General features: G+C 39.4%; 1 protein-coding gene across 4 annotated transcripts in view; it reads left to right on the plus strand.

Annotated features, from left to right (window-relative positions):
• The first annotated feature begins 9,170 nt into the window (after positions 1–9,170).
• Positions 9,171–26,202, plus strand: part of rpgrip1 (RPGR interacting protein 1) — an 81,211-nt gene continuing 64,179 nt past the window's right edge. For 2 of the 4 annotated variants that reach the window (XR_008393328.1, XM_047150330.2), the window contains exons 1-9: positions 9,173–10,372; positions 12,298–12,444; positions 12,593–12,666; positions 12,862–13,067; positions 13,173–13,279; positions 13,365–13,415; positions 13,543–13,722; positions 13,912–14,026; positions 14,166–14,675. Coding sequence is in view for 3 of the 4 variants with exons in the window: in XM_047150330.2 (XP_047006286.1) it covers positions 13,046–13,067; positions 13,173–13,279; positions 13,365–13,415; positions 13,543–13,722; positions 13,912–14,026; positions 14,166–14,675 (985 nt within the window). In the remaining variant the exon portion in view is untranslated. Of the gene's footprint in view, positions 10,444–12,297; positions 12,445–12,592; positions 12,667–12,861; positions 13,068–13,172; positions 13,280–13,364; positions 13,416–13,542; positions 13,723–13,911; positions 14,027–14,165; positions 14,676–26,202 lie in introns of all 4 variants that reach the window. The other 2 variants (XM_047150329.2, XM_047150328.2) reach the window with 2 other exon arrangements.

Genomic DNA, 26,202 nt, shown 5'->3' on the forward strand with positions numbered 1-26,202 from the left:
ATACAGTCATGTACATAAGAATTTCAAAACTATTAAAAGTTTCAAAATTTTAATCAAATAATGAAATGTTTTTTGTAATAATAATAATTTTTTGGTTTACATAGCAAAATGGAAGGAAATAAAAATTTTCATTGTTTTAACACATGATGGTATTTCACCATTACTTTCAAAGGGAGACAGTATTTTTGTCTTTGTCATGTAGACTTGCTACGGAAGCCCTATATCACGCAAGGTATGAATTGAAAAAAGTCATTATTTTGACTTCATAACTCAGTATTTCATCTTAGTATCTAGTTATTACTTACTAATTCTTTATTTCAACATAATAAAAAAATACCCAACAATCCATTATTTGATTTGATTATTTTAATTAATCCATAACTGTGTAGTCATTGTTACAAGCATTGCCTAATTGTCATACCACCGCAAACCAACACACCTACAAACATGGCCGACAACAACTACACTTAGCAAAAACGGACATGGTCACCATCCCCGGAGTTCTAATCACTGAGTCACCTGTTTCCAATCATACACATGCACCTCCTTTTAAGAGACTTTCATTCATTCAACAAGTTGTGAAGTATATGCTCAGTTGCTTAGGATCTCTGTCCATACCAAGCCTTTATAGCGTGTCTGTTTAATCGTTTTTTTGTTTTTTAACTTTGCTCACGTTTATGACCTTGTCTCTTTGCCCTTCCCTGTTTGTACTGTTTGCCTGATCGCCTGACCACAGCCTGTTATGATTATTGACTTCTGCCTTATCCTTTGGACTTCTTGTTGTTTAATTAAACTGTCATTCCTGCACTTGCTTCTGTCTGCATCTCCAATTCGTGACACTAATAGCCTATTAATGTAGTGCTTTTCTGTAAGAAAATGGTTAGGTTGACCATTGAAGGACATTAAAATTAAGATGGTTGTATTTATAGGCAAAATGTATATTAATCCATATTAAAATCTGGATGTAACCCGCACTGAATTTTCACCAATAAATAATTCATAAAATGCATAAATAAGTTAATCAGTTAAAACACACACATGTAAGAAACAATTAGGAATGGTTAAAAACAGTTTGACAGTGATTTCATGTAAACAAATAGAAGTATGGCTGTAAGGAATTGTGGTGACACTACCCCTTTAAGAGACTCATTGGCCCATTTTGAAGCAGCACTGAGCAGAGAGGGGAGAGGAGAAGCATACAGACTAACAAGCTAAAAAGTTAAAAGATTTTGTGAAGAGTTGATTTAGAAGCTCAAAAACAATACTTACCTGCTTGGGCATTTATGAAGATTAAATACAAGAAAACCACAATGTTTTTGGAGAGTTTCAACCCCTTTTACTTGAAGTGTTGTGAATGCTATTGTGAAGTGAATGCTGTAAATGCTAGCAAAGAGCTAATGATGTAACTCTGGAGAAAGCCGCAAACACTATTTACCAGTAACTGACAGCAGGAGAGAGGTACTTCTCTGTCGCTATTCTGAAGCCTAGTTAAACATGTACAGTAATGTAGCAGTAATGCGAGCCAAACCCACGGACAAAGTTTCTATAGACAACTCGGCTTCTTCATGCCAGAGAGGACATGATGTGTATGGTGGGACGCCGGTAAACTCGCTGCCAGAGTGGTAGGAGTGTTAACTCAAGGGATAAAAAAAGAGAAAATAGGCACACCCTATTAACGTAAAATAAGATATTTAGACCGGTCTAATCTAATGAAATAAGCTAGGTAAACCAAATTATTTGTGACCTAGGTGAAGGAAAGGAAAAGAGGGAAAAAAAAGGATTAAAGTGGGTTCTACCTACCTTTTGCTATTTGCAGGACTATTCATTGGTTCTGATGTCTGTTTAATGTAGTGTCTTTGTTGACCTTCAGTAAACTGCCGGCTTTTGTATTTAAAGTACCTGGTCTCTGGTCTAATTTTTTCACCATTACCCCACTCCATCCGGACCTAGAACTGGTCCAGTAGCTCAATAAAATAGTATCAGAGCATACAAGTGCTACAAATTGGCGAGCCAGCCAGGAGTGGTATAAACAGGTGTAGATTGACAACCAGAGACCAGATAGCAGTATTTATATTGATTCATGATGTAGGTGATTCAGACATCAGGTGTTAAAATTCCAAACTCAGTCCTAGTTAGTGGCTTAATAGACACAGAAGCTGATGAAGATCTTTATGACTTCCTAAAACAGTATGGCTCTATTCAGAGAAAAATACCAATAGACTTACCCCAGTCTGAACCAGGCCTACAGGTTATTATAGAGTTTACATATGGCACAGCTTTACAGTCACTCTCATCTATATTGCCATACAAGCTTGCCAGTAAAACTCAGTCATTACTTACAATATCAAGACATTGGCAAGTGTTTACACTCCTGATGTCAGCCAATCAGCTACACAAATCTATCTCTCAGTGTTAAAGGAGATCGCAAAGCAGAGTGGCAAGGACTTTGCAGATGTGCTAGCTCTCTCGCATCAATGAGACTGTTGGCCAAGATGATTCAGGGAACCAAGAGGATGACTCAGAAACTAGCTTGGATGATGATGATCAAGAACATGACAAGGTTGAGGCTGTAGCACAGGTGAGTCCTCAACCCAGTGTTCCTCCCACAGAAAATGTCCATGTCCCTGAATTTAACCCGGCATCATCTCAACAACCCCACAAAGGAAACACTCTGCCTGGTCTGAGCCTTACAAATCTCTATCCTGCTGAACTTCAGAAAGTTGTTGTTGAACATATAGTCAAACATGGAGATTCTACAACCCAAGCAGCCACTTTCTTAAGACTCTGACCCTTCTCTGGACGCGATCTTTGACCGAACAATGAAGTGTATTATGAAACATGGAGGTCCAATGCAGATTTCTTACTGAGAGACACACAACAATCAGATCTACACAAATCACGAAGAATACTCGAGAGCCTTTTGTCACCTGCTGTTGACATAGTGAAGCACCAGTCACCTCACTCATCCCCATCAATGTATTTGGACATTCTAGATTTGGCCTTCGGTACAGTTGAAGAAGGAGATGACATTTACGCCAAGTTTCTCAACACCCTCCAAAACTATGGTGAGAAATCCCCTATCTTCAACGACTGCAAGTGATGCTGAACACCACCCTCAGGAGAGGTGGTGTAAATGCAACTGATCTAGACAGCCAGCTTCTGAAACAGTTCTGCAGAGGCTGTTGGAACAACACCTTGATATCTGAATTAAAGCTTGAACAAAAGAAACAAAGCTCACCTACTTTTGCAGAGCTGCTTTTGCTACTTCGTACAGAAGAGGACAAACGCAATTCCAGAGCCTGTCACATTAGGCAGTATCTTGGTGCCTCAAAGCATAAGGTGTCATCACATTTTCAGGGCGCCTGTGCTCAGACTGTTGAAGATGGCAGAACATCACCACAAAGACAAGATCAATCGGAATCTGAAATACAAAACCTGAAAAAACAAATAGCTGATTTGTGATACAAGCTTTTAAAAATCATACAAAAAGACAACAAATCTCAATCAAAGAAAGTACCCCCCAGAACTGCCACTACCGAGTCCTCAGTTGAGAGTATCAGACCACAAAAAGCACAGCTTGGCAACCATGATGTGAACAAAAACCACAGTAACAAACCAAAACCCTGGTACTGTTTTAGGTGTGGTGAACATGGATACATAAGGCCCCATTGTGAAACTGAACCCAATCCCTCTCTTGTAGCCTCCAAAAGGGAACTGTTGAGACAGAAACGGTTAGAATGGGAAATGAGAAATGGTTCAACATCTGATCAGTTAAACTGATGTCAGTCACCTTTGAGGGGCAAATGGGGGCTGAAACACAAGAAAAGTGTCCCAAAAAGAAATGGCATGCCTCATCAGTATGCTCATACTCAAAGCAACGAGCAGCAATCTTACCAAAAGGACTCGTTGGAGCTAAAATCACTGCACAAGTGACCATAGCAGAGAAAGATGGCGATTGCTTGTTAGACACGGGGTCACAGGTGACAACGATCCCAAACTTATTCTATCAGCAGAACTTGTCACACTTACCTATCTATTCGAACAACTTGCTTGAAGTGGAAGCCACTAATGGCCAAGATGTCCCTTACATGGGCTATGTTGGAGTAAATATCACATTCCCTAAAAGCTCCCTTGGCATGGATATTAAAGTGTCCACCTTAGCCCTGATTGTGCCTGACATACGCTCAACCCTCTCATCAGTCTTGATAGGCACCAACAGTCTAGACACCCTTTATGAGCAGTACTCAGATTCTGGACTTCAGAACTTCCAGTCATTGCCCTATGGGTATAAAATTGTCTTCAAAACTCTTGAGATGAGGCAGAAAGTCAACTCCAGCCTTGGAGTTGTGAGACTACTCAGCAAAGACCCTGAGGTCATTGGTCCTGGTCAGACCAAAGTTATGGAAGGATCAGTCAAGTGCAGAACACCTAATTCTGGAAAGTGGGTAGTGGTCGAACAACTAAAGGCCTCTTGCCTACCAGGTGGCGTAATGGTTACAAATGGTTTAGCAAGCCTCCCAGCCAAACTGCCTCATCGCATAGCAGTGATCCTCAAGAATGAATCAGACCATGATATCACCATCCCTCCTAAGAGTGTGATAGCCGAAGTGAATGCCATCCAAAGTATTCAGCCCACCACCACTGGCAACCCAGACACTCTAACTAGACCTGACCGAAAACCAAACAGAGACTTTGATTTTGGAAACTCTCCAATACCAAATGAATGGAAAGAAAGGATAACTGAAAAACTCAACTTGATGCCAAATGTGTTCGCACAGCACGACCTTGACTTTGGACGCACTGATAAAATAAAGCATTACATAAAACTCAATAATGAAACACCATTCAATCACAAAGCAAGACCTATACACCCACAGGACATCGAAGCCGTGCGTAAACATCTCCAAGAACTTCTTGACGCTGAAATCATCCGCGAGTCAGAATCACCTTTCTCTTCATCAATTGTAGTTGTTAGGAAGAAGAATGGTGACGTCAGACTCTGCATTGACTACAGAAAACTCAACACCAAACAGTCAGGGATTCGTATGCCTTACCAAATTTGGAGGAGTCTTTCTCAGCATTAAATGGTTCAAAGTGGTTCTCTGTACTGGATCTGAAGTCTGGCTTCTACCAGATAGAGATGGAAGAGTCAGACAAGCACAAGACCAGATTTGTCTGCCCACTTGGGTTCTTTGAGTTCAACAGGATGCACAGGGGATCACAAATGCGCCTAGTACATTTCAGAGGCTTATGGAGTGCTGCATGGGAGAACTAAATTTGAAACAAGCCCTTGTCTTCATAGATGACCTCACAGTGTTCTCCCAGACACTGGAGGACATCAGGAAAGGCTGCTGAACGTGCTCAACAGGTTGAGGGAGTATGGCCTGAAATTGTCTTCTGACAAATGTAAGTTCTTCCAAACATCTGTCAAATACCTAGGGCACATTGTGTCTGAAAAAGGGATCGAAACTGACCCAGAGAAGATTGCAGCCCTTAAAACCTGGCCAAAACCAAACAACTTGAAAGAGCTCAGAACCTTCTTGGGATTCTGTACGTATTACCATAGATTTATTAAGAACTACTCACAGATTGTGAAACCCCTCAATGCACTCACCGCTGGGTACCCAATGCAGCAGAAGTACAACAACCCCAAAGTGAACACAGAGAAATACCACAATCCCAAAAATGTCTTTGGTGAGCGGTGGACAACAAAATGCCAAACAGCATTTGAAACTATCTTTGATAAGTTGACAACCGCCCCATCCTTTGTTTTTGCTGTCCCCAAGTTACCCTACATCTTACATACAGATGCGAGCGCTGCAGGGTTAGGCACTGCCCTATACCAGGAACAACAAGGACAGAGACATGTCATTGCTTGGGCAAGCTGTGGCCTGTCACAATGTGAAGCCAGATACCCAGCTCACAAGTTGGAATTTCTTACCCTTAAATGGGCAGTAACAGAGAAATTCCAGGACTATTTGTATGGCAGTCCATTCCTGGTTGTCACAGACAGTAACCCATTAACCTATATCCTCACTTCTGCTAGGCTCAATGCCACAAGCTACAGGTGGCTAGCTGCTCTGTCAACATTTGAATTTCAACTGCAGTACAGAGCAGGAAAGCAAAATCAGGACACAGACGGGCTGTCCAGACGGCCAAACAGTGGACTGACCAACGACTTCATATCACAGAAAGAGATGGAAAGGATAAGGCAATTTGCCCAAAGACATTTGTCTGAACCTGAACACCCAAACCACGTAACTGAGGACACAGTCAAAGCCATCTGTGAGAAACACTTGGTTCACTACATCATGGAATATGAGCCTACAGAGACATCACCTGACACCACCTTAGTCATGTCACTTGCTCATCACCCAAAGGCCATACCAAAAAGCTTTGAAGATGAAGGTCGGCTTGATGGTTTACCCATCATCCCCCATTTCACAGCTACTGAGTTGATGGAAAAACAAAGAGCTAATAATGTAATCTGAAAAGTGATCAACCAGATGGAGTCTGAAGTGAGACCCCCACTATTTCTGAGGAAAGAACTCCCTGAGCTCTGCCTAATGGTAAAGGAATGGAACAGGCTTGAACTTGTAAATGGCATATTGTACCATAAACAACAAGAGGGTGCACAGATATGTTATCAGCTCGTGCTACCAGAAGAGCTGAGGCCACTGGTCTTGAAGAGCCTGCATGATGACACTGGCCACATGGGCATTGAGCGTACCTTAGACCTTGTCAGGGCGCCGTTCTATTGGCCAAAAATGTCAGCTGATGTAGAAAACAAAATCAAGACCTGCAATTGCTGCATACGATGTAAGTCCTTACCTGAGAAAGCCACACCGCTTGTTAACATCACAGCTACAAGACCCCTTGAGCTTGTATGTATGGACTTTCTCACAGTAGAACCAGACTCAAGTAACACCAAAGACATTCTGGTCATCACAGACCATTTTACGAAATATGCCATAGCAGTCCCCACTCCAAGCCAAAAGGCTCGAACAGTCGGCAAGTGCTTATGGGACCACTTCCTTGTCCATTATGGCATTCCTGAGAGACTTCATAGCGATCAAGGTCCCGACTTTGAGTCTAAAACAATAAAGGAGTTGTGTGAACTCATCGGTACCCAGAAAATAAGGACTACACCCTATCATCCAAGGAGGAACACCGTTAAACATTTCAACCGGACCCTACTTAACATGCTGGGAACCCTTGAAAATCAGAAAAAGAGTCAATGGCATGATTATGTCAAGCCATTAATACATGCCTATAACTGTACTAGGAGTGAGGTGACTGGTTTTACCCCTTATGAACTAATGATTGGGCAACAGCCTAGGTTGCCAATCGACCCAGCCTTTGGCTTACCAGTCTACCACCAGCCAGGATCACATTCTCAATATGTCCAGAACCTGAAATCCCACCTCAAGAAAAGCTACCTTTTGCTACAGAAAATGCAAAGAAAATAGCAGACCGCAATAAAGCAAGGTTTGATAAGCAAGTAGTTGAGTCCACCCTGAGAGAAGACGACAGGGTCTTGGTCAGAAATGTCCGCCTGAGGGGCAAGCATAAGCTAGCTGACAGGTGGGAGTCAGATGTACATGTTGTCATGAGGCAATATAGAGACATGCCAGTATACATTGTGAAACCTGAGACTGGAGAAAGTCTGCAAAGAATCTTTCACCATGACCTTCTACTGCCATGTGGTTTCCTTCCCATGACCCCTGTGGAAGGTGAAACCAGCAAGACAAAGAAAGTTAGGTGGCCAAAAACTCGACAACATCCAAAAGGCAACAGTTCAGATGAAACTGATGGGAACAAATCCCAATCTGACCCTGAAGAATATTATCATGATGGTTATGGGAACATAAGAGTAGAAACTCTACCTTTCAACCATACCTCTGAAACCATGGAACACCTAGAAATAACTGAACCATAACCTTCCACGTTGACTGCTGTTGAGCAAGATCTTTCGGACATAGCTGAAGCTTTCCCTGGGGATGCTCCAGTAGACACTATTGACTTGAACCTACCTGATTCTGGAGAGAGTAACTCACCTGAACCTGAAAGGAGAACCTTACCTGATATTGAGGAGAATCACCTACCTGTCAGCCCTGAAAACCTACCAAGGGAGGACCAGAGTACTGTCCATTTTCCTACTCAAACCATTCTGAGAAGAAATGAAAACATAGTTGAAACTGAAAGTGGAAGGGAACACCTCAGAAGATCCACCAGAGACAGAAAGGGCACCAGACGACTGACTTACCCTGAACTAGGGAATCCATTAGTTCAAATAGTCCAGTCTCTATTCCAGAGTTTGCATGAAGTGATCACAAACTCACTGACAGAATCTAGTTTCTCAGAACCACACAGAGTCATGACAGTGTAGGCTCCTAAGACAATGCACAGGGACATGCATTAGGTAAAGTGGGGAGGATGTAACCCACATTGAATTATCACCAATAAATAATTCATTCTTAGTGGTTAGAGTCGCCTCACACCGCCAGGGTCGGGGTTCAATTCCCGCGGCTCTGTGTGTGCAGAGTTTGCATGTTCTCCCCGTGCTGTGGGGGTTTCCTCCGGGTACTCCGGTTTCCTCCCCCAGTCCAAAGACATGCATGGTAGGCTGATTGGCGTGTCTAAAGTGTCCGTAGTGTATGAATGGGTGTGTGAATGTGTGTGTGATTGTGTGCCCTGCGATGGACTGGCACCCTGTCCAGGGTGTACCCCGCCTTGTGCCCGATGCTCCCTGGGATAGGCTCCAGGTTTCCCCGCGACCCAAGGAGAAAAGGAGTAAGCGGTTGAAGATGGATGGATAAAATGCATAAATAAGCTAATCAGTGTCGCGACGGACCGACAGCCAGCGCGCATAATAAGAAAGTCGCTCCTTCCCCAACTGCCGCACCGGCACAAAGCGGACAGCCTCGGGCCAAACACACCACCAGCCGGAAGGACCGTCACGGTGGGGCGGGACCGTTGATGCTACACCGGCCGGTGATTGGGGAGTCCGTCGGGAAAATTCCACCACTCAGGCGATGAAGGAGGAGGATAAAAGGACGCGCTTCCGGCCGTACAAGAGGAAAAAACGACGGCAAAGAGACAGACTCCGTGCGTGCTCTTCAGCGGCGTATAGGCACGCCAACATTCAGCACGACGGTAACATTGACTCACTCCAACCGCTAATCTCTCTATCTCTCTCTATCTCTCTCTCTCTCTCTCTCTCTCCGAAGGTGCGAGCGCGGACGAGACCGCCGGGTGGTGAGATCGCACGCACCGGCGGACGACGGCATGGGAGACCCACGCCCACGTCTCGGGAACCCCGACACGCCCTCGAGAGGGTCACACGACAGCCACACCCCCACGAAACCCCACGCACTCACACACCCTCGCCTCCTCACGACGGACAGCTCACACTAAGACTAATAAAACACCCATTGTGACTGCAATCTGTCTCTTATGGGTCTGTGCTCTGCCCTTCCCCCGAGCTAACCCCCTACATCAGTTAAAACACATACATGTAAGAAACGATTAAGAATGGTTAAAAACAGTTTGATTTCATGTAAACAAATAGAAGTATGGCTGTAAGGAATTGTGGTGACACTTCCCCTTGAAGTGTCTGCACTGAGCAGAGAGTGGAGAGGAGAAGCAGACAGACTAACAAGCTAAAAAGTTAAAACTCTTTTGTGAAGAGTTGATTTAGAAGCTCAAAAACAATACTTACCTGCTTGGGCATTTATGAAGATTAAGTACAAGAAAACCACAACGTTTTTGGTGAGTTTCAACCCCTTTTACTTGAAGTGTTGTGAATGCTATTGTGAAGTGAATGCTGTAAATGCTAGCAAAGAGCTAATGATGTAACTCTGGAGAAAGCCGCAAACACTATTTACCAGTAATAACTTTGAGTTAGTTAAAGAAGCAAAGTGTGAATTTATATTGTGTTAAGTTGATTAAATGTGAGTTTGAGCTTATGTAAAGGAAAAAGATGTTATCGGCCTGACGGCAGGAGAGAAGCACTTCTCTGTCGCTTTTCTGAGGCCTAGTTAAACATGTACAGTAATGTAGCAGTAATGTTATGTTTCACAGAAATTGTAAAGGGGTATTTGCTTTATTCATGTGGTTAGAATAATTTATTTCCTTTATGACCTGTTATACAGGTCAGGGTTTTTTTTTGTTGTTGTTTATGTTCCTGTTTGAAATTGGACTTTGGACTGCCACGTGTGGGGACTACGCACGCACGCACACACACACACAGACACGGGATAAGATGGCGAGCCAAACCCATGGACAAAGTTTCTAGAGACAACTCGGCTTCTTCGTGCCAGAGAGGATCTGCTGTGTACGGTGGGACGCCGGTAAACTCACTGCCTGACCGGTAGGAGTGTTGGGACTAATTTTTTCCCTTGGAATTGAACTGAACTTTACTGATCTTAATTGAATTTGAAGGTATAAGTGAAACTGAACTTGAACTGAATCTGAAGTGTTACTTCACATTGTATTCTGTTTCATTATTGTGAATATTATGATTCAAGGTTTGAGTGTTTTACTTGAATTGACTTTGATTTGGAAATGACATAAATGTTTTCTCACCTGTAAGGAAAGAAAAAAAAGAGTTAACTCAAGGGATAAAAAAAGAGAAAATAGGCACACCCTATTAACCTAAAATAAAATACTTAGATCTAATCTAATGAAATTAGCTAGGTAAACCAAATTATTTGTGACCTAGGTGAAGGAAAGGGAAAGAGGAAAAAAAAGGATTAAAGTGGGTTCTATCTACCTTTTGCTACTTGCAGGACTATTCATTGGTTCTGATGTCTGTTTAATGTAGTGTCTTTGTTAACCTTCAGTAAACTTCCGGCTTTTGTATTTAAAGTACCTGGTCTAATTTTTTCACCGTTACCCAACTCCATCCAAACCTAGAACTGGTCCAGTAGCTCAGTAAAGTTGTATCAGAGCATACAAGTGCTACACGTACAATATAACAGTTCATTTTGGAACATACCCTGCATTGTGTAGTTTGTTTTTCCTCAATGATCGATGTGAAAGATTGTTTGAAGCTCTTGACCGGTATCTGAATGATTTTTGCATTGTGCTGCTGCCACATGATTGACTGATTAGTTTACTGCATGAATGTGTTTGGTTATGGATTAATTAAATAATTAAATCTTATCATTTTGATTTTTACATTAAATAATCAAAACTTCCATGTTGGAATTCATTGTGTTGACATTGTTATGATCTATCCTAACATGATACTTAAAAAAAATCTTAGCATTTATTCTGCTATTGTATAAATATCAAATTATCATTAAGTGAATTACAAATCATTCATGCAATTCAGTTGACTTAAATATGTTTAAAGTAACCTCTGCCTTACTGAGTATATGAGAAACAGCATAAACAATAAGAATTATGAGTGAATATTTTTAAAAATTCTTATTGATGAATTGTTTTCAGTTTGCCCCTTGTTTGTGAATTTAAACCATACGTCTTGTGTATACGCGACGTATACTCTCAATTTTTCTCATGCTTCTGACGGTACCAAGTCCAATTTCACATTATATCTGATCTGGGTTTGACCTTGACCTGTTTCCCAATTTTGTACTTTTTCTCCTTAGTTTACCCTCTTTACTGACTGCCTGACCTAAGCTTGCTTGTGACTTTGAAACTCCCTAACATTTTTTGGATTTGTCAAACTTTTCTTATTAAAGCACAATTACCTGCACTTGCATCTGTATCACCCTCCATTACATGACAATAACAAGTTAAAAAGTCAAAATAATGACACAGCAATTGGGGAATGACAATTTATTTATTTAAATACACCAAGGCTTGGTTGCAGAAGAAGTCCTGAATGATTCTACAGGGCCATCACAGTCACCTGACTTGAACCCCATAGAAAATCTCTGGTAAGATTTGACGAAGGCAGTTGCGGCATGCAAACCCAAGAATATTACTGAACTGGAGGCCATTGCTCATGAGGAATGGGTTAAGATTCCTCAGGAATGCTGCCAGGAGCTATGCATCTTGTTTGCAGCAGGTCATAACAGCAAAAGGGTGTGTTACCAAGTACTAAAGATGCTTCCCATGAAGGGGTTGAATAATTTTGAAACTGGAGAAGTCATTATAATTTGCATTTTCAGTACAATTTGGGGAAAACACTTGAAGCATTCTCTGAATATTTCAATTTCTTTTGTTTGATTTGTTAATTGCAAACAGTTGAAAGTCTGTAAATTTTGACAGTAAACCTGATTTGCAATGGGCGTTGAATAATTTTGATTGCAACTGTATGTACCATAGGGCCGGAGGTCACTGCACGAGAACCAGGGGACTTTGCTCGGAAAATTGGGGCAGCTGAGTGAGCAACTGAAACAGGAAAAGCAGAAGGTGCTGATCCTAGAAGGTCAACTTAATATTGCCACTGTCTCTCTACACAGCTTGTCAGAGGTACTGCAGTCGTCACTTTCAAATTAGTGAATTCAGGACTACTTTTTTTATAAATATAACACACTCACAAATAGCCAAATAATATCCAATATTATGCAATAATATTGTAACAGGCCGTTATCTAACTGCTATGGTGATCTCTTCTTAGTTTCAGGAGAGAGTCTTAGACGTTGAAGGGGAGAGAAATCTCCTAAAGAGAAGCTATAATGCTTTACTGCTTAGGTGAGTTTTCTGCAGAACTCATCCAAAACAACCTAGTGCTTTTTTTTTTTTAATAACTAAGCCAATTCTATTAGATCACTATTAACATATTTGCAATAGCACACTGACTTTTCATTGGCCATTTGAATGCAGTTAAGCTATGCACGTTTGAATCTGAAGTAACCATACTGAAATATTTATTGATTTGCACCACAGCACTCTGTCTGCCCAGAGCCACCATAATGAACATGAGAGTGAAAAAGAGAGTGATAAACAGGAACTGGAGAACTGGAGAACTGAAATATTGATACTGGAGAAGAAGCTGGAAGATAAAAAAAGGGAGAGAGAAAAGCTGGAGCAGGAAAAAAAGAGGGTGGTACTAGACTATGAAAGGAGTCAAATGGAAAGAGCACAAGAAAGGGGTGAGCATATGAGAACATGTGAGCTTAAGACATAAGTTCAGGAATAGCTTGTTCATGCTGCAACATTTCCATAACTTTCCATAACTTAATTGTTTTCTTATTTAGCCATGACAACTGCCCTTAGAGAAAAACGTGACTTCCTGGAGCAAGAAGTGCTACAGTACAGACAGAATGTGACATCCCTACAAGAGAGACTAGACAGAGTATCAAAAGTAAAAATGATTGACTGAATAGCGTTTTATTATTGTGAGTAATGAAACATACTGATAGTCTTAACCTTTTTCACACTTTTCAAAGGATTTTCATATGGATGTGGAAGATCTTCATGAAGTTCTGATGCAAATTAAGGTTGGTGTGATTATATTAGATAGATAAAAACTTAAAGTAAAACAGCATTTACACAGAAAGTCTTTTTGCATTTAATCTATCTGTCTTTGTCTCTCTCTCTCTCTCACTCTCTCTCTTTCTCTCAAAGGTTTTTCGACTGCAGCATGAGAATTGTAAGGGTCTGACTGTCCTGGTGAGTAATGAGAAGGTCAAGGACCCATCCCAAGAGCTGGCTGCTCTACAGGCCTCACATGCAGAAACCATACTAGAACTGCAGAAAACTCGGGAATTGTTGGTAATGCAGCATAAGCTCAATAGTGACCTGCAGGTAACTAAACACACACACACACACACACACACACACACACACACACACACACACACACACACACACACACACACACACACACACACACACACACACACACACATTATAGAGAATAGATCGGTATACTGCATTTATGGCATGGAAATTCCAATAATAACTGTAATAAAGATGACAGTTCCACTTTACCAGGCTGACATGAAGACAGAGAAGAAGAGATCAGAAAGAGAACGAGAATGGAAAATGGAGGTCACTGAAAAAGACAAACTGTTGAAAAATAGGGCATTTCAAATCAACAGTTTACAATGTAAGAGCTGTGGGCACACTGGATATCTGCAATCATTGAATAAACATAAATTTTATTTAGTCAGTGGCATTGCTTGAAATGGCCACATATTTTTAACACTGGGTTTCAACTAATATTTTTTCTCTACTTATTATCTTAGCTCAGCTGAGAGAATTAACTTACCATCCTAGAAACAACAATAAGATTATACCACAGCAATACACATGGACAGGGGTGGATCAGGAGGTAGTCCAGACGATGGAGGGGAATACCATATTAAATCAGCTCCAGGATGGAGGATCCTTGCTTGAAATCAATCTCATTGGAGCCACGTTCACCCCTGTGGGACTGAGACTCATGAGACAGCAGATAAGTGGTACCAGTGGTCCCCATGAGTTGGTGACATTTTGTACTTACACGTTCCTTGACTTTGAAATGCACTCAACCCCACTAGTTTCAGGGACACAACCAAACTATGGCTTCACATCCTACTATGTCCTTACTGGCCACAGCCCCACCAAGTTTGAGGTTCAAGGAGTGTTTGCACATGTTGAAGTACATCAGGCACTAGGAGGAGTGCAATTCATAACCCAGGGCAGAGCAAGTATCCCCCTCATACAAACGCTACAGCACAGAGGAGAAAAAGTAAAAGGGAAAGTCAACATTACAGGTAAGAGGAACAATAAGGGCAGTTTATCCTACCTAATGAAACCACCATTTTGAAAGAGAAATGCTTCCCAGTTTTAGTCTTGTAGTAATCCAGCCACCTCTAAAACAACTCTTAATTCAGATCTTAAACTGATATTGTCAGCACAGGATCTTGTCATGTAATGCTTGATGGAATGGGAGAATACAGAGCAAAGAATCTGACACCATTCTTTCATACGGAATATCTCCAGGTCTGCTAGGGTCTCCCTAACTTTTTACCCCAGATCTTTTCAGTGGGTGTAGGTTAGGGGACTGGGGTGGCTGTGTCAAAAGCTTGATTCTCTGTTCATTGAACCATTTTTGTGTGTAGTTGAATGTATGTTCTGGATTATTTTCCTGCTGGAAGACCCAAGCCAGATTTGCCAGATTCTTAGCTATGTTCAGCTTTGTTCTTAGGTTTTTAAGGTGTTACAGTGATGCATTTAGATGGTTAGAACCACTAACCATCTAACTAATGTCGTGATTCCTCCTGATCGGCCATGTTGGAGAGTCTTTATATTATGCCAATTTTAGTGCAATATGACTCTGTTCCTGCCCTGATTGTAAAACAAACATGATTGTTTGGAGTGAGAGTATGCTACAATTGGTCAGCGCAATGTTATCTGATTGGCTTGAATAGATGGTGGGTGGAGTCCACCTATTTGTCGATTTGTGTGCATGTCTTGATATTAGAAATGTTTCAAAATCCACAAATGTGTGCAACAATCCACAAATGCACAGGAAGCGATCCACAAATGAATGCCAGGCAGAGTTGTTTGTGACATAAAAAGCATATCAAGGGGGACAAGCATTGAAGGTGTGTAAATACCATATTGTTATTCTACGTTTCGTCCTCTTATTATTATTATTATTCCACTTCTTCTTCTGGCTATGGTGTCTATGGCAGCCCATAAAACCGTATGGTAAAAAGTTGTGAAATTTGGCCCACTATTTGGGGAGAGTCTAAGGAACAATCTGACCAAATTTGGGCCAAGTGCTGCCAATGCTCTAGCACCACCATCGGGTCAAATATTTTGCATAATTTGGAAGTGCTTTTATGGTTATTACTTTTGAACAATGTATCTAAAATGTAATTGCCAGCATTTCTGGATTCCCTGGGTCAAAATGACGTCAATTTCTGACATTTTCCACCATTTTGAAATTTGCCAAAACTGTTTTTTCTTTACTCCTTCTACAAATTTTGACAAAATTTGGCATATGTCATCTATAAAGTAAGCCTCACAAAAGTTATGAAAATAATTCTTAACATTCCAAATGATTTGCCCGTCATGAGCCAACAAATCTGATAGCGACGTTGCCAAACAGGAACTGAGGGTATATCTCAGCAACGACTTTGTGCACTGACACAAAACTTGCTAGGCAACTTCAGGACCATGCCCTGAGGTAGGGCTGCACAATTAATCGAATATCGATCGCGATAACGATTTTGACTGCCCACAATTAAATGAACATGATCGACTGCGATATTGGCGTTCAAATTTCGTCCCCCGCTCATAGAAACCTCCGCTGCAGATCAAATCAAGCGCTTCCTAAATTTGCAGCCAATCACCATAGAGTGGCACGGGGATGACGTCATTTTGTAATGCCAAAACCCAGAAATGGGTTAGCATTTTAGCGCTCGATCTGCCAGTTTCACTGCGAGGGGAAATCATGACACTAGCACGATGCTAAATGGCACTACAGAGGTTGTCGGGGACATTAAACCTCATCACGCCGAACAGGAAAAAAACTTTGCAGATACACTTAGGGCTCTACAGTGCGACCATTTCACTCACGTTTGCAACTGAAAAGTACTTTGTGCAACTGTGAATAAATATTTATTCGCACCGGTGCATGTGACCTGTTCGGAGTTGTATAATACAATCGGAATAAAAACTACAGGAAGTACAAAATGCATCTACACCGAGCAACAGTTACTTTCACACTGCTTTTCATCTCCTTAGTCAACCAAACAAGTGTGTAAATACTGCAGAGAAGCCATTATGATGACAAGAGTAACACTGTACATCATCTGCTTTTCTCAACTTCCCAATCTCACAAACCACCATCTTTTATTGATCCCACAAAATGACCTGAACTTTGACCTGCTCATGTAGATGCAGCGGCGTCGGGCGGAGTAAATTAATAATTAATAATAATGCTAATGCTGCAAGGTGACTTTAACTCAAACTTCTTTATGATTGGTGAGGAATTATTTAATAATCAAGATTAGCAACTATTTAGAAGGAGTACACTGCTGCTCTCCTTCACACTCTTCACTAACTCAAATACATAGCGTATTCACCTCATTTAAACTTCAGGTTGCCAGATATCACCAGAAAAGTCAACTCCAGTTTCCATGTTTTGATTTCAATATTATTGAAAACAATATTACCAGCAGACATGGCAACACTGTACTGGGGAACCGATCTAAAAGGAACAACTGATAAACAAAAAAACAGAACTAACAACTAACAAAATGTAAAGACAGAAAATGTGCTTATTTAAATAAATAAATCATTTAATATAAAAAATAGATATATAATAACTTCATAAAATATAAATAAAATGAGAAATGAAATAATGTTTAATTACTATGGGTTGCATTTATTATCAATTTGACATTAAGCTTAGTAAGCTATCTCCTTAGAAGGCTATTAGCCTTTTTCCGAATATGGATCATGCTTGTGTTAGTCTACGTTTAATTAGGACTCTCTATTGTTTTTAAGATATTTAAAAATAAATATTTTATGCTTGTTTATTTATCAATTAACCAACAGTATTTCTCATTGCTATTATTTTAATTCAATTAACAGTGACCATGAGCAGAGAGCTTACATATAACTGTTTATGATAGACCTCCTGATTAAAGTTTAAACAAAAAAAGATTGGTATCTGGATCAATTTCGGTCGTAAATATCCTGATCAGAGCATCAGTAATGAACACTGTTAAATTAAAGTGCTTCCCATCTGATAGGTAAATGAACTCACCCAACCATATCCTATATAAGATTATTCAGATATATACACAGTATACATAGAGAGGTTCAAGAACTGACTCCAGCCCAGAATCATGACAGTGGAAAATGTCTGCTAATGTAACTTTAAATATATTTAAGAGGAGCAGACTTCAAACACTGAACATTGATGTTTATTGTATTTGTTTACAAGGTGGAACAGGTTAACGGTGTTTTTTGCATACAGTCTGTAAAATTAACTGAAAATATTAAATTTAGTTTATCAGAAGATAAATTAATTTGTCATGCCTCACACTATGTTCCTAAATTCTGTCATAATTATCCAGCTCAAGTTTTCTCATGCCTACTTGTGTGATATATTGTGGCACATTAATGTTACCATCTCTAAAAAAAATAATAATAATAAATAAAATAAAATAAAAAAAACCTCAACTTCAACTGTGCTCCTAAATTTTTGTAATTAGGAGCACAAGTGCTCCTAAAAGAAATTGTCTTGCGTCTCTCCTCCTGTAAACACTGTTATTGACTTTTATGCATACACCTGAATTGTTTTCATTTGGTAGCATATTGTTATATTTGATGCATATTTTCATTTGGTTGATGGCATTTTTATTTTTACTTATCCTATATTTTGGGTACAATTTTATTTATATTTTGCTTCTACGAGATGATGCACTTTAAGGATCAGTCTAATTTGATGCAAAGATTTGTACATTAGCAGGAATGTAGCAAAACATGGAGGTGAAAGTGCCAGTAAACAGTGGTCTGTTTATTTAAATGTGAAAGTGCAATAAAAAATATGTTGTCTTAAAATCAATTAATAATCGTGATAAATAATCGAGATCTCAATATTGATCAAAATAATTGTGATTATCATTTTGGCCATAATCGTGCAGCCCTCATATATATATATATATATATATATATATATATATATATATATATATATATATATATATATATATAACTTATTTGATTCAGATGGTGTCAAGCGTGTGTGGTTGGCAACCAGGTGAGGAGTACAAAGACAAGTGTGTCTTGCCTACAGTCAAGCATGGTGGTGGGAGTGTCATGGTCTGGGGCTGCATGAGTGCTGCCAGCACTGGGGAGCTACAGTTCATTGAGGGAACCATGAATGCCAACACGTACTGTGACATACTGAAGCAAGGCATGATCCCCTCCCTTCGGAGGCTGGGCCGCAGGGCAGTATTCCAACATGATAACCTTGCTAAAGAAGCTGAGGGTGAAGGTGATGGACTGGCCAAGCATGTCGCCAGTCCTAAACCCTATTGAGCATCTGTGGGGCATCCTCAACCCGAAGGTGGAGGAGCACAAGGTCTCTAACATCCACCAGCTTCGTGATGTCGTCATGGAGGAGTGGAAGAGGACTCCAATTGCAACCTGTGAAGCTCTGGTGAGCTCCATGCCCAAGAGGGTTAAGGCAGTGCTGGAAAATAATGGTGGCCACACAAAATATTGACACTTTGGGCCCAATATGGACATTTTGACTTAGGGGTGTACTCACTTTTGTTGCCAGCAGTTTAGACATTAATGGCTGTGTGTTGAGTTAATTTGAGGGGACAGCAAATTTACACTGTTATACAAGCTGTACACTCACTACTTTACATTGTAGCAAAGTGTCATTTCTTCAGTGTTGTCACATGAAAAGATATAATCAAATATTTACAAAAATGTGAAGGGTGTACTCACTTTTGTGAGTAACTCTGTGTGTGTGTATGTGTGTGTGTGTGTATATATATATATATATATATATATATATATATATATATATATATATATATATATATATATATATATACACACACACACACACACATACACACTGGTGAATTTTATATAAGATCACTCTCCCTACAGAATGTTTCATTTTAGCAGCAAGATGACTACTGATGACTTCATAGTACAGTGACTGGTGATTTGCAGAGATAAAATGGCTGTGTGTGTGAACGCACATTTAGTAAGCACACTGAGTTCATATGCAAAGATAAAGGAGAGATCAAAGAGAGAAGAAAGGTGACCTGTGGCAGTGTGCACAATTCCTTATGTTTAAAAGAATGCAGTACAGTAAAACTGCAACACAGTAAAACTTAGAAAGAAACAATCGTGAATACTATCTTTTCCTGCCCATATGTAAAATCTTAACTGGAGTCTTAATCGCAAGTACAAGAAGAATGCAGCTAGAGCCTTGGAAGCATGTTTTGTGAATTGTCTTTGTGCAGTGCTGTTTATTCAGTATTTATTCTGCTGTAGGTGAGTGTCGATGTTTGTCTTCACTTGCATTTTACAGGCTGAAACGTCCATGAATTCGTTTCCTGGTGGCCTTCTAGCAAAGTTGAACACAGCTGTTTGCTTACAGTTAAAAATTAAAGTAAACTTGCAGAAAAAATGAAAGAAAATTAAAGCAGCAAGCAGCATTTTCAGGGACCAAGCACCCAGACTCTGTGAACTGCACATTTATAGACACAATACAATTGTTGTCTAAGCAATCACAGGAAAGCAGAGCCATAACTTTAAGCAAAGCTGTTTTCATGCAATTTTTCTTGCATGTGGGAGCTAATTGCTTAAAAAATGTGAAAACTGGAGAATGACGATTTGATTAATCATATAATTTGCACATGAATTATCCAGCCACTTGAACGTCTCAAACCAGCATCATATCAGATACCTATTTCCATTATTACTAGGCCTACATGATGGAAAATCCTCAAAACCCATAATAAAATGGCAATTTCTCGAATGTCAGTTGAAAATGGCTAACTACTCAAAGTGCCTGATTAAACTTTCATAATCTTTTTGTAAAGACCTTGCTCATGGACCTACAGTACTGTGCAAAAGTTTTAGGCACATGCAAAGAAATGCTGTAAGGCATTTGCTTGTTATCACTGTAGACAGGACTAGCAGACCAATAAAATATAAACCTTTTTGTCCTATCTAACATGAGACTAGGCTAGTTTGGTGTTGCTAGCCCAGGAGAGGTACAACTGAGCTGTCATTGTATGGGTTTAGCTGCTACAGTACCATGCAAAGTATGTAAGCTGTCCTTATGCTCTGCTCATATCATGTTCACATAACTTGGAACTCATATACAGTCATGTGAAAGAACAAGTACACCCCATTGAAAGTGTTGTTTGTTTTGACATATTTGGACAAGAACCATTTGATCCTCTTTGAAACAGAATCAAGTGTTCAAGATTGGGTGCCAGTGATCAAAATCTGGTTAGGGAGCACAGGTGAAACCTGTCTTATTTAAACCTTTCATATCTAGTGTCTGGTATTCCCTTTGTTATTGAGGTGTGATGTGTCATCATGCCAAGATCTAAAGAGTTCTATAAGGCCTACAGAAAAAAGGTTGTGGATGACTAGGTGTCTGGCAAGTGATTTAAAAAGGTCTCCAAATTTGAAATATATCATTCCATTGTAAGGAAAATCATCTACAAGTGGCGCAGATTTCAAACAACTGCCAAATTGTCTAGGACTGGCCGTCCCAGCAAATTCAGCCCAAAAGCAGACTGTGTCCAAGAACCCCAAAATTTCATCACAGGATCTTCTAGTAAGTCTTGCAACTGTTGGTTTCAAAATGAATACTTCTACAATCAGAAAGAGATTGCACAAATTTGACCTGCATGAGAGGTGTGCCAGGATAAAGCCTTTGTTGTCTAAAAAGTACATTAAAGCAAGACTAGAGTTTGGAAATGAGCATATAGGCAAAGACTGGGCCTAGCAAGTCACTAGCAAATCCACCAAGGAATGGTTAAAAAAAAGAAAAAGAAATGGAGGGTTATGGACTGGCTTAGTCAAAGCCCAGATTTGAATGACATTGAAATGTTGAGTGGATGTGAAACAGACAGTACACACAAAAAAGCCCTCAAAATGCCTACAAGAACTTATTTCTGTTAAAGGGGGGCAATACTAGCTTCTGAGGCCAAGGGTGTACTTACTTTTTCCACAGAACAATATCATATCTATTGATATTTCTATTGAATAAATGAATGAAAAAGTTATTTTCCTTGTGGTTTTGTTCAAGTATATCAACTTTATTAATAGACACTGTTTCAAAGATGATCAAATGTTTGGTTATCCAAATATGTCAAAAAAGCCAACAATTTCCATGGGGTGTACTTATTTTTTCACAGGACTGTAGACATTTACACACCTTGTTTTTCTGCTCAGCATGAGAGGATGTTAGTGTTTCAGTTTCAACCCCTTACTGGCAAATAAATAAACAAATCGGCATATGTCCATCTTCCCCTCACACTAACTGACTGTATGAGCTAGTGTTTGGCAGAATTGAGACCTGCCAGTCAATAAGACATGAGTATTTCCACGTATTTTCCTGTAAACCCTGCCTGATTGGGCTTGCCTCCATTCACTGAAGATGAATACTACACTCTGTTCACAGAAGGCACAAAAGACTGCCATTTTATTTTACTGACGTTCAGTTACATAGTGACAAACTGCTCCAACCACTCCCAATTATTGAGGGCAAATGAAAAAATCTTCAGGATTACAGCCCAGAGTGCCCAGACCAGGATACGCCCCTGGTACTCTCTTTCTTGTGGGTCGGTGAATCGGGCGGGGGCGAGGGCATTGGGGTGCTAAATGACACCACCAAGGTGACCGCCTAGTTCGCCTATGCCTAGAAATGGCACTCATTCTTGTTAAGTGTAATCAGAACATGTAGTGGTTGTGTATGTTATTGCAGCTTTGTAAATCAGGAAGTAGATTTATGTTTAGGGAGTTGAAGCATGCTGTGAAAGTCATTCCAGATGTCATAAATCCTCTGTCATCTCTTGATCATCCCCTTCCAAAGAGCTGCCTGTAAGTGATTTATGTGTTGCAGTCTTTTTAATAATGATTTGTGATGAATTCATGTTGATTTAAAACAGTAAAGTCTCTATGCACAAATAATAAACTAATTGATTACTAAAATGTTATATTCCATTGAAATTTGAGCTCTGTTTTGTTGTTGATATTTAAACAAGCATCTGTCTCATGCTAGTGCATTGGTTTGTGCTTATTTTTCAGTTTTCACTCCTTTGTTCATGTCTACATGTCTTACAAGAGTCTCTATTAAAATGGAAATAGAAAGCTATATCCTGACTCTCATGTTATTCTTGAATGGAGTTTGGCTGTAACATTTTTTTTGTTGTTGTACCTTTTGACCAGTAACTGGTGCTGTCACAAAAGTGGTTGCATAGCCTCAGGGCATGGTCCTGAAAGTACCTACTAAGATTTGTGTCAGTGTGCAAGGTTGTTGCTGTGGTACAGTTTCACTTCCTTGTTTTCGGCTTTGCTGTCAGATTTGTTGGCAGATTATGGGTAGGACATTTGGAATATCAACATTCTTTTGATAACTTATGTCCAGGTTGGCCTGCATATGATGTACGCCAAATTTGGTGAATTTTTAGTATATTTATTGGATATAATTTGTAGGAGGGGTAGCAAAAAAAAAAAAAAAATCCAAGATGGTCGACATTAAGTACACTTGAATTTCAGACCTTGTTGTGTGTTCACTTCAGCATACCTCGGGGAATTTAAGGAAAAAAGAATTGTGAATTTAGCACAATCTCTTGAAATGATATAAGGAAGACATGGCTGTAAGAAAAAGTTGTTACAGTTCTCCACCACAAGTTGGCACAGTCACAAAATGTCTTTGGTACATTCAGGGTATTGTCCTGAAGTTTTAAGGTGATACGTTGCTCCAATACACCATCAAATCCTGTTTTTTTTTTTTTTTTTTGCATTTGAATATCAATATTCCTTTGATAACTTTTATTCAGACAGGTCTCAAAATGAAATGAGCCAAATTTATTGAGGATTAGACAAAATTTGGAGGAAAAGTAGCAAAAATGGCTGATCTAAGCAGTTTTTGGCATGTTGTTGTTACTTTTTCAGTAGATGGCGCTGGCACAAATTTTGTTGCATAGCCTCAGGGTAGGGCTTCACGATTATGGCCAAAATCATTATTTTGATCAATATTGAGATCTCGATTATTTATCACGATTATTAATTGATTTTAGGACAACATATTTTTATTGCACTTTCACATTTAAATAAACAGACTGCTGCTTTCACCTCCATGTTTTGCTACATTCCTGCTAATGTACAAATCTTTGCATCAAATTAGACTGATCCTGGAAGTGCATCATCTCGTAGAAGCAAAATATAAATAAAATTGTACCCAAAATATAGGATAAGTAAAAATTAAAATATCATCAACCAAATGAAAATATGCATCAAATATAACAATATGCAACCAAATGAAAACATCTTTTAGGAGCTCCTAATTACAAAAATTTAGGAGCACAGTTGAAGTTGAGGTTTTTTCATTTTATTTATTTTTTAGAGATGGTAACATTAATGTGCCACAATATAACACACAAGCAGGCATGAGAAAACCTGAGCTGGATAATTATGACAGAATTTAGGAACATAGTGTGAGCCATGACAAATTAATTTACCTTATGATAAACTAAATGTAATATTTTCAGTTAATTTTAGACTGTAGGTAAAAAAACACCGTTAACCTGTTCCACCTTGTAAACAAATACATTAAATATCAATGTTCAGTGTTCAGTGTTTTACCAATATTTTTTTGTTTAAACTTTAATCAGGAGGTCTATCATAAACAGTTAAATGTAAGCTCTCTGCTCATGGTCACTGTTAATTGAATTAAAATAATAGCATTGAGAAATACTGTTGGTTAATTGATAAATAAACAAGCATAAAATATTTATTTTTAAATATCTTAAAAACAATAGAGAGTCCTAATTAAAAGTAGACTAACACAAGCATGATCCATATTCGGGAAAAACCTAATAGCCTTCTAAGGAGATAGCTTACTAAGCTTAATGTCAAATTGATATTAAATGCAACCCATAGTAATGAAATATTATTCCATTTCTCATTTTATTTATAATTTATGGTTATGATATCTATTTTTTATATTAAATGATTTATTTATTTAACTAAGCACATTTTCTGTCTTTACATTTTGTTAGTTTTCTGTTTTTTTGTTTATCAGTTGTTCCTTTTAGATCGGTTCTCCAGTACAGTGTTGCCATGTCTGCTGGTAATATTGCTTTATTGGGGGATTAAATCAAAACATGGAAACTAGAGTTTATTTTTCTGGTGATATCTGGCAACCTGAAGTTTAAATGAAGTGAATACGCTATGTATTTGAGTTAGTGAAGAGCGTGAAGGAGAGCAGCAGCGTACTACTTCTGAACAGTTGCTAATCTAAATTATTAAATAATTCCTCACCAATCATGAAGAAGTTTGAATTAAACCCACCTTGTAGCGATAGCATTATTATTAATTTACTCTGCCCGCTGCCGCTGCATCTACACGAGCAGGTGAAAGTTCAGGTCATTTTGTGGGATCAATAAAAGATGGTGGTTTGTGAGATTAGGAAGTTGAGAGAAGCAGATGATGTACAGTGTTACTCTTGTCATCATAATGGCTTCTCTGCAGTATTTACACACTTGTTTGGTTGACTGAGGAGATGAAAAGCAGTGTGAAAGTAACTGTTGCTCGGTGTAGATGCATTTTGGACTTCCTGTAGTTTTTATTCCGATTGTACTCCGAACAGGTCACTCGCACCGGTGCGAATAAATATTTATTCACAGTTGTACAAAGTACTTTTCAGTTGCAAACGTGAGTGAAAAGGTCGCACTGTAGAGCCCTGAGTTTATCTGCAAAGTTTTTTTTCCTGTTCAGCATGATGAGGTTTAATGTCCCCGACAACCTCTGTAGTACCATTTAGTGCCGTGTTAATTTCATGATTTCCCCTTGCACAAAACGCTGGAGCTCGAAGCAAAGCTGGCAGCTCGAGGGTTAAAATGCTAACTCCATTTCGGGGTTTTGGCACTACAAAATGATGTCATCCCTGCGCCGCTCTAAGGTGATTGGCTGTAAGTGTAGGAAGCGCTTGATTTGATCTGTCCCATATATATACAAATATATATATTTGTTAGCTTAATCACACATATATCTGTCATAATGTGTCAAGCAGGATCATATGCAAGCTAGTGGATTTAAAAAAAAAACTCAAACACTTAAAAGTTGTTAGACTCAAACAAAACATATATAGAACGTCAAATAAAGTTAAAAATTGCTAACCTATGTAATCATTTGAGAGCTACAATGACAGTAACAAGCTACTTACATTTGTTGCTGGAAGATGGATGAGAGTTTGTCCCCCATATTTTTTCGAGCTGAGAAGCTTCAGACAACATGATGTCATTTCCAGTAAGTGAACATAGTGAGCATCGATGCTCTCTGGTTTTGCGGTACATTATGGGATTTTTTTAGGGTGCGAATGTTCCAGTGCACTGGAAGGACTTTGCATTTGAGACAGCCCTTAATATGGCTGACTGCCTGATCAGTGCCCTGACTGCTGAACTAGGGCGCTGGTTGAGACATACCCATAGTTTCTATCGCTGGCCATCCACCATGTGCAAAATTTTAATTCCCAGCCATGTTTCTGTTCCTTATTGTTTTGCATACTAC

This window comes from Ictalurus punctatus, chromosome 23 (genome assembly GCF_001660625.3).
Source record: "Ictalurus punctatus breed USDA103 chromosome 23, Coco_2.0, whole genome shotgun sequence".
Classification (NCBI taxonomy): domain Eukaryota; kingdom Metazoa; phylum Chordata; class Actinopteri; order Siluriformes; family Ictaluridae; genus Ictalurus; species Ictalurus punctatus.